Raw genomic sequence first — 16569 nt, forward strand, 5'->3', positions numbered from 1 at the left:
CAGAATCCAGCTTTGGGAGATGGAAAACAGCAAAAACAGGACAGACTAGACAGAGGAATGGGCGCACCTGTTTGATAATGAGGGTGACTATATAAACTGATATCCAGCAATTGTGAATGAGAATGTAAGTGGGTGCTATTAATAATTACCCCAAGACAAGAGGCACAAACTGCGACTCTCTTGGTCAAAGTGGGAGAAAACGTCACCCTATAAATAAGCCATTCTAGCAAAGTATTTTGAAGTTATTCCTAAAGGGCAAAGTTGGAAATTAATGAGGAAGATAGCATCGTGACTACAAAGCACATGTGTTCATAGAAAATTCAGATCTATTTTTAGAGGTGGAGGGAAAAGAGTAGTTATTATCTGATATTTGAAAGGATAATCAATCAGAATAAAATTTCGTGTAGCCAAAACTTCTATTTGAAAAACTGCCCATATGTTGATAATTGTTGCAGGTACATGGAGTACATTACACTGTTCTCTCTACTTTCATGTGTTTGGAAGTTTTATAATAACCATTTTTAAAAGCAAAAAAAAATAACTTAGATGTTTTTGTTGATATTACATTGATTGAATAAATATTTTAAATCCTCTAATAGATTATTTTATTAACAGCTTGCCATAAAATTACTCTGAAAAATAAAAAGGAAAACAACTTGATTTGAGAATGATTTGAGTATCAAGTGTTCTCCAATTACCCAAATGAATAAACAGTACTGTTGCCAGAATTTCTATATTGAGGGACTTAGGGATATAAATCTAATTGGAGAAAGAATCAGAAAGTCTGTCCTGAAGCTCTGTTTACATAGAAATCACATTATTTTTATTTAGATTTCAAGTTGATTTTGAATGGCTTGGGATTGCTGTGATGAAGCTTATGGGACATTAAAGCCTCCTGTATTAGTCATAAGAGATTAGACTGTACTACAGATACAAATTAACCCCAAATCTCAGTGGCTTAAGAAAAATCCAGGCTTGTTTCTGGCTTGTGCTACTGTCTGTTGAGGATTAACAAGGTGCTCTGCCCCTCCTCACTCACTGAGGGATCCAGACCCTCAGAGGCCCTACCATCTTGTAACTGCTCCACCTGAAACACGTGGTTCTCTCTGTCCCCATGTCTGGTGACGAAGACTGGAGAGTCATACAGCCTCAGAACATAAGTGACAAGCCATTTCCACCAACATTTCATTGGCTGAAATCTGTCATGTGGTACCATCTGATGGCAGAGGGTAAGAGCAATCCAGGGAAGCAAATGGAATATTTGTTTAGTATTACTGTCTCCACTATGTCCCAACCATGTCCTATGGACAATACTGCAAAAAAGTACAGTTCATGATTTCTGGGGTCTTAAGTCCTAGAGTCTGAGCTGAGTGCTGAATGGGAATTAAAATGGCATCAATCAGTCGGAAAATATTTGTTCAGCAAATGAATAATGAAAAGAAGATTGCAGGGTGAAATTTCTAACCTTTTCAAGCAGTAAATAGTATTTATTTTCATATAAGAGGCATGATTAATGCAAATGAATATTGACAATTCATTCAAACCAGCGGAGCTGATCTGTTAACTGCCAACACTTTCCTGGCCATTGCCATGGATAACAGTAATGTTTATTTTAAGATCAGTGATGGCTTTAGTTACCTTTTCCTGCACAGCAAACTACCAGGTGGGCTCAGCTGGGTGGTTTCACTTGGGGTCTTTCCCTGCAGTCAGATGGTGGCTAGGGGTAGAATCATCTGAAGGCATCTTTTCTCATAGGTCTAATACGTCTGCTGGGATGCTGGGAACCAGCTGGGCATTGCCTGGCCATCTCTCTTTCCATGCAGCCTCTTCACAAGACTAGTCTGGGCTCCACACAGCCTGGCATCTCAGGATAACTGGCCTTCTGCATGGCAGACAGCTTCTTCTAGAGTAAGAATTCCAAAAGCACAAGGCCCAAACTGCAAGATTTCTTAGCACCTCGGCTTGGAAGCCCCACAGTGTCACCTCAGTGCACCCCACTGGTCAAAGGTGAGTCAGAGGGCCAAGTGAGCTCAAGAGAGGAAGGAAGGCAAAGGTATGAGGACTGAGCGGCATGGGCGCCATCTTGGGAGAAAGCTGTCACTAACCAGACCTTTTATTTAATCAAACCCTAATTTCCTACACTCTAAATAGTTCATTTTCAAATGCAAGTGCAAATTTGTAAGAGTTTATATTATGCTAAGTTTGCTGTTCCACAGTTTTGTCCTTATCCTTAAAAAAAACCTGTAAATGGACATGACAGTTTGCAAACACATAAGAATTGGTATCAGATTCCCTGATCTCTGGATTTAAAATGCTAGGATGGCAACTGGATGTCGACTCTAGTTAAGGACATCAACTCTTTGCTATTCTGGTCAGATTGTCAAATATCTGGGTGCAAGTATCAGGATGAATGGAAGGATCGGGGATGGTAGTGCAAGCCTTCCACTTCACATACACAATCATATAAATTGTGTGTGTGTGGTGGGGGAGTGGTTGGAGGTGTGTGTGGATGTGTGGGTGTGTGGGGGCGGTGTATGTGTGTGTGTGAGAGTGTGTGTGTGGTGTGTGTAGGTGTGTGTGTGTGTGTGTGTGTGTGAGAGTGTGTGGTGTATGTGTGTTTGTGGGTGTGGGTGTGTCCGTAGGTACACATAACACAGTCGTCTAAAGTCCACGGCCTGGCATTAGCCCTGAAGTCAAGGAGTTCCCTATTTAGCAAAACAATTCACCCAACTCAGGTTACTGAACAAGACAAAAACAAGATCACTCAATAATTATATCTAAGCAGGGAGAAAAACAAACAAGACCACTGTCCACATCACCAAAGGGACGAAACATTCCAGTCACCCAGGTAACAGGAGTGACCACTGCTTCTTTATCATTTACATCTTTAGCTTGGCTCCATTTCCCCACCTTCTGGATAAAGTTATTAGCATACCCCGTCATAGAGTTACCCCCACCTCCGGGCAGTACTCAATCCAGAGCAAACCCACCTCCTCACCTCTCACCAACACCACCAAACCCAAGGACAAGGCTCAATGAGAGCCCCTCTCAACAGCAACTCTCTCTTATTTGGGGCCCCTCCTTCTCCACGCCGTGCGTCCCTTTCGTCCATCACGAGGATAACATCAGCGCATGACATCAGAGAGACCGAGGATGGGAGAGTGAGTTCTCCTGGCATCTGGCCGCCTCTCCTCCCACCACAGTGATAAGAACTAACACCAGTGATGAGGTGAAATGCATTTTACCCCAATCAATCCATAATTATCAGCTCTAATGTGAGTCTCGGCAAAGGAGAAGGTGGAAACTAAGGATGGGGTACATTCCCGCCGGTATTTCATGCAGTGTATTCATTCTTTCATGCAGCAAATACTTCAGGAGCTGAGTACTGAGTCCTACTACATGCTGAGTACATGGAGGTTCACAGGCAGGTATGAAAAAAATATGTAATCCAGGAAAAACAGTAACTGTAGCCATTTATCACTAGCTATTTATCGCACTCCCCTTCTTTCTCTTAGGACACAAACACAGTAAGACAATGAAATGCCCCTTTCTTCCCTTGTGTAACACTGATCCTTCCAGATCACCCAGACTTCTGCTCTCACCCTTAGGTGCTGTCAGTTCTATCTGCCACTAGAAAATGATGACACTAGAATATCTGGTTGAATTCTCAATTGTTACTCCTTAACATATTATATCTCTTTTTAAAAAAATTCACCAGTTTTCCCAATTAAGGAGATTAATTGTAGGGTTCTCACCTACCAAGAACGACTCTAAAGACCAAGTTTACTAAAGGGTCAGCAATCAATTAATTGATAATTATTGACCAAAACTTTACACTGAGGGTGCTTGGATTTGTGACAATTATCCAAAGGAAAATCTTTCCATTTCTAAATTACAGGAGAATAGCTATTTCATATTTACAAGAAATTATCTGAACATGAGAGGAAAATTTGATGGGAAGGTTGAAATTTTTCTACAGGGAAGTACAAAACATACATTAACAAAAGTGATCACAATTTCAGTTTATCTCTTGGCATTTCAGATTTCAGAAGACAGTCACCATCCTCATTTGTCTGTTTCCTTTATTCAAAGTGCAATTCATAATGACTTTTCTTTGGTAGATATTTGCAAAGCATATAAAACTTTATGTGTCTTCTTTACAAACTGCAAAGCAATGGGAGAAGCTACTTCTTTCTTACAAATATGTTTTCAAATTACTCCAAATGAAACACGAAATGGTGCATTTTTAACTAAAATTTAATAAATATATTAAAGTCCATGCTTTAGAAGTTGCCTATTTGCAAATAGTGGATATAAGACCCTATTTCAACGAAAACGTAACTGTGCAAAAACATTTCAGAGTAGAAATAGTACCTAGAGCCCAAAAAGTTGTGTTCTGGTTAGGGCAAAACAGAACTATTTGTTAAACTGCTTTTCAGTTGCCTTAAATTAGTCTAAAAATGTTGGAAATAATACTGCTCACTGGTTAAAAGACTAGGATGCTGGAATCTGATGAAATTAACGTTCGGGTTGTCAGTCCCCCCACTTATAAAATATCACATCATTATCATAGAGTTACTGAGAGGATTAATGCATTGAGAGGATAGTGCATGTAAAGGAATTAGCAGACACCACATAGTAAGTGCTCAATAAATGTTAGATATTCTGATAACAATTATGAAGGAAAGGTGATGATATCAATTTTCAAATGAGTAGGTATCTGCCTTGTATACTGATTTACTCATTACTGTATCTATGTTTGTGTCTATCTCAGGTTTGCAAATAGTGTTTTGAAAACAAATAGGAAATGATCCACTTGGACTCTTAGTAAATATAAATCCACGACTCAATTTTTTTCCTAAATGTTCTGCTGATGCCAAAAATCATCACAAGGCTGGAATCCAGGAATGAGTTGCAATTGTATTCTCTACCTCAGGCTGAGAATTTGTGTAGGGACTTTCAAAGACAGAAGCCAATAAGCCTATTATGTTGCAAACGCAAAAGACAATGGTTCTTGTAATAAACACAAATTGAAAAGGGAAGGATTCTAGCATGAGTAACAAAGAAGAGAAATAATTATTCTGAGTGGGATAGGGGTGTAAAAGGATTACCACCCACCAGGCCAGCTCAAGATAATAAATCTCAGAGCTTTCAGCAGCTGCAAGGTAGGTGATCGTGTAAATATTCACGTAATATTTCTAAAATTAAATGTCGCTGTTACAGAAACAAAAGAATGAAGTGGGGCATGCCACAGTAGGTGTGTCAGTCGGAAAACAGTCGGAAAAACTGTTGGAAAAATGGGGCCAATACCAGGCTGTCCAGCAGAAGGAATTTAATACAGGGCACTAGTTATAAGGGTGTTGGTAGAACTAAAAAAACAAACAGGGAAAGATGAGGAAGCTGCTGCCTCACCTTGGGCTGGGGGGAGATGAGAGTATGTACCTAAAAGCCAGAAGTAAGGCTGCTTGCTTTATGGAAGTTAGATCCATACAAGGTCTCAGACATGGAGATATACTGCCCAAAGCAAACACAGAGAGAGAACTAGATCCTGTCTCTTTCCAGTCTGCCAACAATGCCTCCCACTGGGAGAACCTACACAGCAGCCAGTTAGCAAGGGAGCCTGGGAAAGTAGGTGTCAAGGGAAGAGCATGGAGCAGATCTGAAAGCAAATGAGCAGATAACCAGCACAAAAGACAATCAATCACCAAGAAAACCTATGAAATAGAGAAAAAGATACCACTCCTTCCACTTAGAGTTAAAAGGAACCCTCAACGCAAAAGAGATGACATCAATATTAGTTTTAATTGGAGTACCATTTAGAAATGCCACTGGGTTATGTTCCCCCATCAGAAAGGTGCTGCTAATATTGAAAGTCTCCCCACACAACCAGATTTCTTTCCACATGTAAGAGGGTAAAAGAAAACCCATTTTTAGTTGTTCATCTGCTCTCGGATTTCATAGACCTGGAAGAATTCAAAGAAAAAACATGGGGAAATGCATGTAGGATGGTCATCACTTTAATTTCCCTAAGATATTAAAACTTACACAAATACCATCTAACAATTCCCTGATTTTATGAAATAAGGTCATTGTAATAGCAGAACACTAAAAGGATATATTTCCAGAATTAAGTACTGTCCCAACTGCCCTGTCTTTACTTTTCTCATTTCGTTGCAGCCGGTGAAAAGTTTGCAAAACCAGCACAGAATCACAGAAGGACAATGTAAGTTTATCTCAATGGGAGGTTCCCAAAAGGATTGTATTTACTTGTAAAACTGAATGAGCTCTGGAGAAGAAAGCATAGAATCCTGGACCAACTAAATTTGTATAAGTTTGGACAATGTAATCTCTGGGTCCCACTTTCCTTAGATTGTGAAGATTAGATTTAGAACATCTCTGCATCTTCAGGGTGAGCAGAGATGTGAGTGCTGACTTGCTCAGCTCAGTCTCGGGGAAGTGTGAGAACAAAAATCACAAGTACCGATTCCTAAAGTGCACATGCTCAGGTCATGCCCAGCACGTGGGAAATCAAGGACACCTGGACACTCAAAGCAGTTCCCTTGGTTGGCGCCTCAGCCCCTCTTTCTGTGCCACCGTTTTTCTCAGCTCACATTCATGAATCAACGTATCCTCCAAATTGACCAAAAACTATTGCAGCCTCACATGATGCCCATGAGGGTGGAGCCATCACTTCAACATTTTTCTACCAACCAATTCAATATAAAAATAGGTATGGTGATAAAATATGGCAATAATGGAAGAATTTAGTTTTATTAATTTTAACATTGTTTTATTGACAAACGTCAAACTGTAATTGCAAGGAAAACAAAAGATAAAAAGAAAAACACAAAAAGAGCCCTCCCATTTTTCAGATGTTGGAGTAAATGGTCACCAATGCTAAATTTCTACAGAAAGTTGATGAAATGGGGGCATTAGGACTATAAGCCATTGACAACAGGCCCCTTGCATAATCACTGCAGCCAGCCCAAATGACCTGAAAAGTCTAAGACAGAATTCTGGTCAATAAAACAAAAGACAAACGGGAGGTTATTTCTCCTTGGTCTCATAACTAGCAGGTAATTTGAACGCAAGTCCTGCTCAGCTTTTCGAGTCCAAGGCTATTGCTCTTACAATGAGCTGCTTCTAAAAGAAGTCCATGTGGTCACAGGCTGTCACCAACAGAAAATGTGCTGCTTTGTTTACACACAGGGACATGACAGCATCTGCTGGCTTCACTGCCCCAAAAGAGGTTAAATAATGCTCAGTATTGCTTGACCTGAGGAGCGGTTGATAATAACCCTGAGGAACTAGGCAAAAAATACAACAACAGCAAAGTGATTCTTTGTAGTATTAGTGCATCTTCTGATATATCAGGGTACACACTCAGAGCCCTGTGTCCAGGCACATGTACACACATGGGGAGCATACCCCCACTTCCTGCAATAAAAGGGACAGAAAGGATAATCTTGGGTTGAAGAAAAAAGGCACATTTCACTTCCAATAGTTGCTAGATTGATTTCATCAGCTATCTACTGAGGAGGGCTTTTCAGCATTTTCCTGTCACTGTTCCCCTCGGAGAGTCCTGACCCAAAACTTGAAGTCCAGAAAAGTTACCAATGAGGAACCACACAGCCCTTTGTCAAAGGGGGCACTGTCAAGGTGAGACCAGACACAGCCCGACACTGTCCACATTTTCTCAGAGGCAACACAACTGTAAGTTCGAGCATACCTCATGGGTAACCAATATGTCAAGTTCTTAAAAAGAGCATCTTACCTGATGCGGCTGCGAACTGGACCATCTGCTATAGGTGGGAACACCGGACGGCTTGCTGGCTGAGGTTCTCTAAAAAAAGGAAAGAGAAAAAAGATGTCACACTGTTAAACAGACTGAACACACTTTTCATTTCTCTAAATGAATGATTTATTCAGTGTCTACAGTTCCAAAACTTAACACATCTTAGACTCTATCTGAACTGAGTCTTTCTGATTCATTTCTTTTAAAACATAGTCTCCTCAACAAGTATAATCATATGGACATTAAAGTCAAGACATCTGGATCCACGTCTCAGTTTGTACTAGTTGTTTAACCCGGTACGAGTCACCCACACACTCTCTGTCTCAACTTTCTCTTCTATGGAACCTGGAATGATCATTTTTATGTCACGGGATTCCTGAGGGTCACATATGACAATAGCTGTGAAACACTTTGTACAGTAAAGAACTATGCACATATAAGGCGTCCATTCAACAAGCAGAAAATAAGACACGTTATTTTACGTTTCTGTTTGAAACAAAACTGGTTTACAAACACCTAAGTTAATAAATGAGGTCATGTGAGTGCCAGTTATTCTTGTTATAAAAAGGTCCTTCACCTTACAAGAGGACCACACCATTGCTACCAGCAACCTGGGCTTGTAAAATGCCACAAGCTCACCATACATGAGCTCATCTCAAACCATTCTCATCACGATTTCCTTTTTCTACTTCTACCATGGAGACTAGAAAAGCTACATGCTCACTTTCTGAGTATTTCTTCCCACCAGCGCTGGCCCATGAGATGTGACCATAATTCTGCTGTGGGTGGGCGGTGGTCAGGAGTTCTGGGAAACCCTTTGCTTTCCTGACAAAAGGGAAAAAATAAGGCTTATACATTCCCCATTACTCTTCTTTCTCGCTACCTGCACATATGCTACACGGGAGCTGAAGCAACCATTTTGTGACCATGAGGAAAAGGCTGAGATGCTATCCATGATCTTGTTAAGCAGCTGAACCATGACTTCTGGCTGCTACTTTTGCCTAAACCCTCCTTGTGTCGTTGACATTAATTGCGTTTTTCTACTACTATCAGGGTGTAATGCCATGCTCTGCTGTTCATTCAAATTGAGTCAAATTACAAGACTTCAGTTCTTCAGAAGCTTGTGGATGCTTCAGGCAGAGAGAACATACAGACAGAAGCATGAAGATGTGGAAGCTATTGGTATGCTTCGAAAATGATCAATAGGTCAATACAGTATGGCCAACTCCTGCATCCCCCATCACTGCACTCTATTTGCTCTTCAGGACTCTTGTGTGATTCCCAGCTGGCCCTTGCTGATTCCAACAGCTTCCCTGCATCTCTGCAACAGAGAGCCTTGTGTACTGGCTGCTGCTGTGTCCTGCCTGCTCTGATCAGCTTCCCTCTGCATCTGCCCCTCCAAGGGGGCAGGGCTGGGACCAGTTCTCAGGCCCTCCCACTCTTTCCTGCCTCACTGAGATTAATGGGAATGAACCCAAGAGCAAGTGTGAGAGAAGCATCTTGTTTTCAACTTGGATGGAGGGAGAACCTCAAGGAGGAGCTAGAAGTTAAACCAAAATCTTCATCATTTTTCCTCAGGGAGAAACAACAGGGATGATCTTATCACTGAAGGACCATGTGCATTCTCCAATGCTCACTTTCCTTGTTGTGAAGTAATGTCCCCATGCTCCCTTCCCATCTAGCCCCCAATCCATTCAATTCAATCATTCTAATATATTCACTTTTAGAGTATATAAATGGTAACCAATTATAGTGGCAAGACTGACTTTCCATGGAAGGATTAGATTCCTTTCAATGTTATGTGTTTAAAATACTAAAAAGAACCTTCTTCTTAAATCTCAGCTAACTAGATAAGGTTCATAATCTAGAATAGCTCTTTGCCTGGATGTTTTAACAGTCCATCTTCCCTACACTTTTAGGAAGAGGCTGTTGGCTGGTTTTCCAGCCCAACAATTTGGGCTTCAGCAGTCTCTTTAAGTCTCTTTAAATCATAAGATTTTAGAATTCACCATCAGACTAATTTTGGAGGCATTATGTCTTGAGAACATAATTCATCATTATTTAAAGTCACAGTATGGGTTTCCAAAATTGTAACAATAAATTTTATATTTATTATCAGAAAAATTAAGATTTGGGCTTTTAAAAAATTGACATATAATTGACACATAACATTGTGTAAGTTTAAGGTGTACAACATGTTGATTTGATACATTTATATACTACAGTATAATGCCCACTATAGTGTAACACTTCTGTCAGGTCACATAATTATCATTTCTTTTTTGTGGTGAGAACAATCAAGACCTAGTCTATCAGCAACTTTGAGTGTTGTTGACTATAATCTCTATGCTGTGCATTAGATCTCTAGGACTTATCTGCTAGTTACAAGTTTGTACCCTTAAGCAACGCCTTCCCCCACCAGCTCTTGGTAATAACCACTATTCTACTCTCTGTTTTTACAATCGTGGCTTTTTTAGATTCCATGTATAAGTGGTATCAGACAGTATTTGTCTTTCTCTGTCTGACTTATCTCATTTAGCACAATGCCCTCCAAGTCCAACCATGTTGTCACAAATGGCAGGATTTCCTTCTTTCTCGTGGCTGAATAATATTCCATTGTGGGGTTTCCCTGGTGGCGCAGTGGTTGAGAATCCGCCTGCTGATGCAGGGGACACGGGTTCGTGCCCCGGTCCGGGAGGATCCCACATGCTGCGGAGCAGCTGGGCCCGTGAGCCATGGCTGCTGAGCCTGTGCGTCCAGAGCCTGTGCTCCGCAACGGGAGAGGCCACAACAGTGAGAGGTCCGCGTACCACAAAAAAAAAAAAAAAAAAATTCCATTGTGTATATGTATGCACCACACCTTCTATATCCTAAGTGTTGATGAACACTTAGGTTGTTTCCATATCTTAGCTCTTGTGAATAAACATGCCATAAGCATGAGAGTGCAGATATCTATTCAAAATCCCGTTTCACTTTCTTTGGATATACACCCAGCGGTGGGATTGCTGGATCATATGGTAGCTCTACTTTTAATCCTTTAAAGAACATACGTACTGTTCTCCATAGTGACTGTACCAATTTACCTTCCCACCAACAGTGTAGGAGGGTTCACTTTTCTCCACACCCTTGCCAACACTTGTCTCTTATCTTCTTCAAAGCTTTGGGTTTTATAAATAAAATTTAAATTCTGGTAATCAAAGTCAAGATATGAGCACTGACATTCAAAACACATTTTAAAGAAAAGTGAGATGTGTGACATGCAGCATGTGACTCAAATTCTTAAGGAACCTTGAAGTGGGAAGGGCAGAAGATGGGCACTTGTGGATTTGAATGTAATAATAACTCCCTATGAAATGGACCTCTGTCTCCTCTGGATAAGTATCACAATACTTCCATGCCCACGCTTCACTTTTTCCTAAAGGTCACACTGCACATCAGCACTGACACAAGTATGATTCACTTTATAATGGCAATTACAGTCTTGTGATTCACATGCTTCATGTCCTTCCCAGTGCTCAGGATAAATGTAAAAGGCAAGAGAGACAACAAAGCAACTGGGCAACATTGAGTACAAATTTTAAAGGCATAACAACATTCATAATCATACCATAGTTTCTGATGGATGTGGCTGTATTTGAAAACTAGTCTCATAGCACAAAACATGAAATCTGGTTGGGTTTCCTTCATGTGTTTTTAATAAACTAGCCATAATGTGTGGTTTGGATTTCAGCTTAAACAAAAATCAACTTACCCGACAAACCAGAAAACTAATTGTTCATACCCTCACTCTCCTCCTGCTAGAGCCCTGGGCAACCAGTAGTTAATCAAAGGGAAGTACCCACATCAGACTAAAGAGGCTTGCATGAATTCTGTGACCCCAGGAATTCACAAATCTCTGAGAGTGGGATCCAGCAATTTGCATTTTTAAGGGGCTCTTCAATTGATTCACATTAGATCTTAAAAGCAAAGAAAAAGGCCAGAATAATCCTAGCACAACCTTCTCCTGCTACAGTTGTCCATTGAAAGACAAGAGCTATGAAGAGCAGAGGCAAGAAGACCCGAGGATATTATTGAGCAGTTTTCTCTAAACAGATAAAACGAACTCTCAGACTCTAGAGAAATATTTCTGGAAACTGTGGGAAGACGCTTGGGGAGAAAGAATCTCATTTTTAATCTACAGATAGGAATTAAACTTTGAACCACCAAACTTTTAATTAAATGGGTGGGTAAGGGTTTCCGTTTGGATATCCACCCACACCCCACACGCCCTACCCTTGGAAAACCTTCCCTAAATACCAAGAATAGGCCCTGCCCTTCTGATATGTTTCCAACACATCCACACCTACCCCTTATCAAAACTCTCCTCACTCTATCTTGTAATTGCCTTCTAAATGCAGCTTTCTCTTGCAGACTGTACATCCCACAAGGTTATAGGGATGGGGGATAGCAAGTTGGGATTGGATGTTATTTACTCGTGTAATCAGGCATGCCTGTGCCTGGAATACAGTAAGTGCTCAGTAAACATCACGTCAATTAATTAAAAGGTTCATTAAACTTAACCCGATCCAACTTTGGCAAGTATGGAGACACTGGTGATAGAAGTGACATTTCTGAGGGAAAGTATCCATAAAAATTGGCAGGATTTGAGAGCCTCAGTGCTACTTGAATTTCCTAAAAGTGTAGCACCATTGGCCCAGACTTCAAGATATTAGGATAGGGAGTTTTCTTAAATATGGCTTCAAAGAAAATACTGCTCAAGTAATGAGGGAAAGAAATAAGGAAAATGGCAGACACCACTTTGAACTTGAGAGTCTTGGGTGCATGTTAATCCACATAAAGAGTCTCCGGAATGAGTACTGTGGGGCACACTTTGAAAAAACTAGATGACCCATCAAAGCAGGCAGAAGCTAGAAGTCAAAGAGATATTGAGACGCAAACATTTACCCTACTTTGCATCTTCTGTCTCTCCCTTCTCCAGGCTGGTGAGGCTTGTGGGAATGTAGATCATGGAGAAAGGAGTTCAGGAGGAGAAGAATGTAGAATATTTTAGTGACAAAAGCATGCAGACAATGTCACAAAGAGGCTTCCTTTTCAACAGACTGTTTTGTCAAACCAAGGAAAAGGAGTGCTATGCAGAAACCTGGAAGACAGACCAAATTCAAGGGCAGCTCACAGTTGAGGAAAGCTGCCAGATGTTGCAGCAAGACGGCCAGCCAGCCAGGCAGCTGCTGTTCTCCATCCTACAACTGTCCTCCAAATCTAATTGCCCATCACCATAAGACAAGGAGCTTGGGGAACATGGACATTTTTCAATAGCTGGAGTTTTTCCTGCATTAAGCCTTGAGCCTAATTAAAGCACGAAAAATGAAAAACCAATAAACGGTGTTGGAAGATGCCAATTGGACATATGAATTTAACATCTTAGCACAAAATGTCATTGACAGATAGGATCCAGGAATCCACATGTGTTACTCAGACAGTCTGAACTCTGGATGATAGACATGACTTCTGGGTTTTTCATTTCAGATGGAAAAACCATGTTTCCAACTCTAATGAGATGATTCATGCAAGGAACAAGACCAAAAAAGCAAATAACCTAGACAGCAGCAACATTTTTAATAAGCAAGGTGTAGAGAGCTGACTCAAAAACCTTTCTTCTGGAGCACTTGTACTTGTAAAGTACAAGTGGCAAAGGCTCTATCCACACACACCTTAATAAGTAGCTACCAAAAAAATCACAAGTAAGGACGCAGACCAGACAAACTAAGAAAAGAAAATTGATTAAAAAAAGAAAAGAGCATGGGGTGAAGTTCTGGAGTCTCTTGAACAATTTTGCTATTGAAAGGGCCACACGGTTTCCTCGTTGCAGTGGTGGTGTTCTAGAACATACACTCTAATATGTGTTGCTACACTGATTCAGCATTTACTAAACTCCTATACAGTTAGTGTCTGTGAGATAGATAAGAAACAGTCTCTAAACTCTCTGTCCTTTATAAATGCAATCACAAACTTATTACCCTCATTTTAATAAGGAATTATTGAGTCAATTATGGAATGCCAGAACTCTGGACCTAACTAGCTCAGTCAAGGAGCACTAGCACATTCCTAATGCTACAGAGAATCCTAAGAGTTGGGTAAGGGATGCTACCTAAAAGCTGACCTAAATCTTTCCAGTTTCAATAAAAGCTCAGATCATTAAGGTATACGGCAAGCAGCTCCCATATTCTCCATTTCTTCTCAGTGCTAACCATCCTCTGGAATTCTTTTCTCCATTAAATCAATCCATTTTCTTTAACATTTCCCTGTGTGCCCTAGTTTCCAGGCTTTCAGTCATGTCACTGCCCTCCTTGGCCACCCCCAAAACCTCCAAACTCCTCCCTCTGAAGCTGTGCAATCTGAAATTGGATGAGTTACTCTTTGGGTCCTCATTCCATGACAAAATGCAAAATAAAATAAATCTAAGCTAGCCTCAGTGCAAACAATGAAAGAGAGAAAATCTCGATACAGTCAAGTACTAAAGATGGATTTAGTAACTATATTCAATAGGCTTTGCCTCTTGGTTCTATTTATTTTTCAGTAATGGAAGAGAAATAGCTGAGCCTGGGTTAAGGAGAACTTAGATGTAAAATAACACAGACTCCATCTTCCTCTAAGAGTTAAAATACCATGTGGATTTACTGAAATCAAAATGATATTCCCAGGGTTTTTGTTTATTAGTCCTCCCCACCCCCACCTCCCACCAATGCACTTTAACTTGACAAGCACTTTTTTTGCATGCCTAGTATGTGCAAAGCACTCTATTAGCAACAGGGCTTACAAGATGGATGAGATTCTCCCCAATGATGTTTTTCCTCTTCCTCCTCCAGTCCTGCCCCAAAGAACCAGGTGCAAGCCCATCTGCTGTCACTCTTCATCCCATTACCCTACTGCAATTTCTTTATAGCTCTGATCACTATCTGAAATTACCTGTTCGTGTACTTGTTTGGTTCTACATTGTTCATGTCCCTCACTAGAATGTTAGTACCAAGAAAGCAGGGTTCTTGTCTTTTCCCCACTTTCCTTTGTTAATCATTACTTTTACTATCATGCATACAGCAGCGTCTCAGTCAATATGAGCTGAAATTATGACTGAATGGAGAGACTCAGTTCTTACCCTCAAAGAGTGAAGGAGATTAACAAATCCAAAACTCTACTACAGGAAGGAGTGTTGCTCCTTCCCTCGCGCATCTGTGCCCTGCATGGGGGAGCCATTCGCAACATAAAAAAATCATATGTTGGTCTATTACGACACTTTTCCAGCAGAAATGATAAAGTACCTTACTGTCACAAATTTACAACAGTATTCCAACAAGTGGAAGTAAAATATCTTAGGCAGGGTACCTAATTCTCAGTTACAAAAAGGCACTCTGCAGGCTACAATGGTCTCGCAAGGGCGATTCCCTTGCCTTGGGTTTTGAGTGTCCCAGATAAGAAGTGAGGACAGAAGAGTTTTTCTCATCAACAGATGCTGCTTTAAAGACCAGACTGTGGTCTCCAGGCTCCAAGATGGCCTCAAATGACTCCCTGGGTCCTGGTATTCACACCATTTTATAGCCCCCTCCACACTGTATCAGGGCTGGTATGCTTAACCCGCAGAAAGTGGTAGAGATGAGGATACTCACTCACTAGGTTAGGTTCTAACTTGGGCTGCTCCCTCTCTCTGGGATCACTTCCTATGGGAGGGGCTGTATCACGAACCACCCTACGGAGAATCCCACCCGGTGAGAAGTTGAAACCACCTGCAAACAGCCATGTGGGTGAACTTGAAGGTTGACCCTGCAGCCCCAGTCAAGTCTTCAGAGGCTGCAGCCCTGGCTAAAGGCTTGACTGTAACTTTAAGAGAGACTATGACACAGAGCCACCCAGCCAGTCAGATCACATACCCCCTACCCTCAGAAACTGAGCAAGGTAATCCATGTTTGTTATTCAACTGCTAAATTTGGGGGTAATTTGTTACACAGCAATAGATAACTAATTCACCTTATTAGCAGAAAAACTATTAACCTCTTATAAGTAAAAGTCTGTAGAAAGGATTTAATACCCTGTGAATCATACCTAAGGGGGATGAAAACACTATTCTTGTGACTGGAGGAAAAAAGAAGTTTCAGGATTTTTTTCCCCCTTTAGGTCTTTTTAAAAAGCTAAGTCCCTGAATTTTCACATCATGATTTAACATGTCTTGCAGCCACTTTCTTCAAGGAGAGAGAACTGTAAGTCCCTGAAGACACAAACACAAGGTAATCTCCAGCTCCCTTCCTGCGCAAGACTAAAAACAGCAAACAGGATGCTCAGTAAATAAGTGATAAGCTTCCTGTTATCAAGCAGCTTTCTCTGTAACTCAACTTGATCTTGCTGTATCTTACCAAAAAGAATGGATTCACTTGAGCTGCTGGGCTCGTCTGCCACATCACGTCTCAGAGACACAGAAACCCTCCCCTAGCAGCTGCCTAATAGGGCAGTGTATGGAGTTCTGCTTTCAAGGTACTAAGGGGAGAAAAGGCATGCACAGACTCTGTGTTCCCCGGAATGTGTGCTATGCAGAAACTGGACCTGAAAAGTGACCTGTTAAAAAAATGGTTCTTTCATCAGTTTGGGGAAATACTATATTTCCCAATTGATCCAACCCAGGGGTCAGCACAATTTTTCTATAATGGGTCATACAGTAAATATTATAGGCTTTGTGGGCCATATAGTCTCTTTCAAAACCACTCACTTCTGCTGTGGACCATGACAGC

At 40.9% G+C, this 16569-nt stretch overlaps 1 protein-coding gene across 1 annotated transcript in view; it reads right to left on the reverse strand.

Annotated features, from left to right (window-relative positions):
* Positions 1-5838: 5838 nt before the first annotated feature.
* The window catches only part of LOC102993863 (formin-binding protein 4-like), a 316295-nt gene continuing 305564 nt past the window's right edge, over positions 5839-16569 (reverse strand). Inside the window, exons 2-3 of the mRNA XM_055079748.1 lie at positions 7775-7843; positions 5839-5963 (exon numbers count right to left, since the gene is read on the reverse strand). Of these exons, the coding sequence (XP_054935723.1) occupies positions 5931-5963; positions 7775-7843 (102 nt within the window). The 3' untranslated portion in view covers positions 5839-5930. The remainder of the gene's footprint in view (positions 5964-7774; positions 7844-16569) is intronic.

The sequence above is a fragment of the Physeter macrocephalus genome, chromosome 18, assembly GCF_002837175.3.
Source record: "Physeter macrocephalus isolate SW-GA chromosome 18, ASM283717v5, whole genome shotgun sequence".
NCBI lineage: Eukaryota > Metazoa > Chordata > Mammalia > Artiodactyla > Physeteridae > Physeter > Physeter macrocephalus.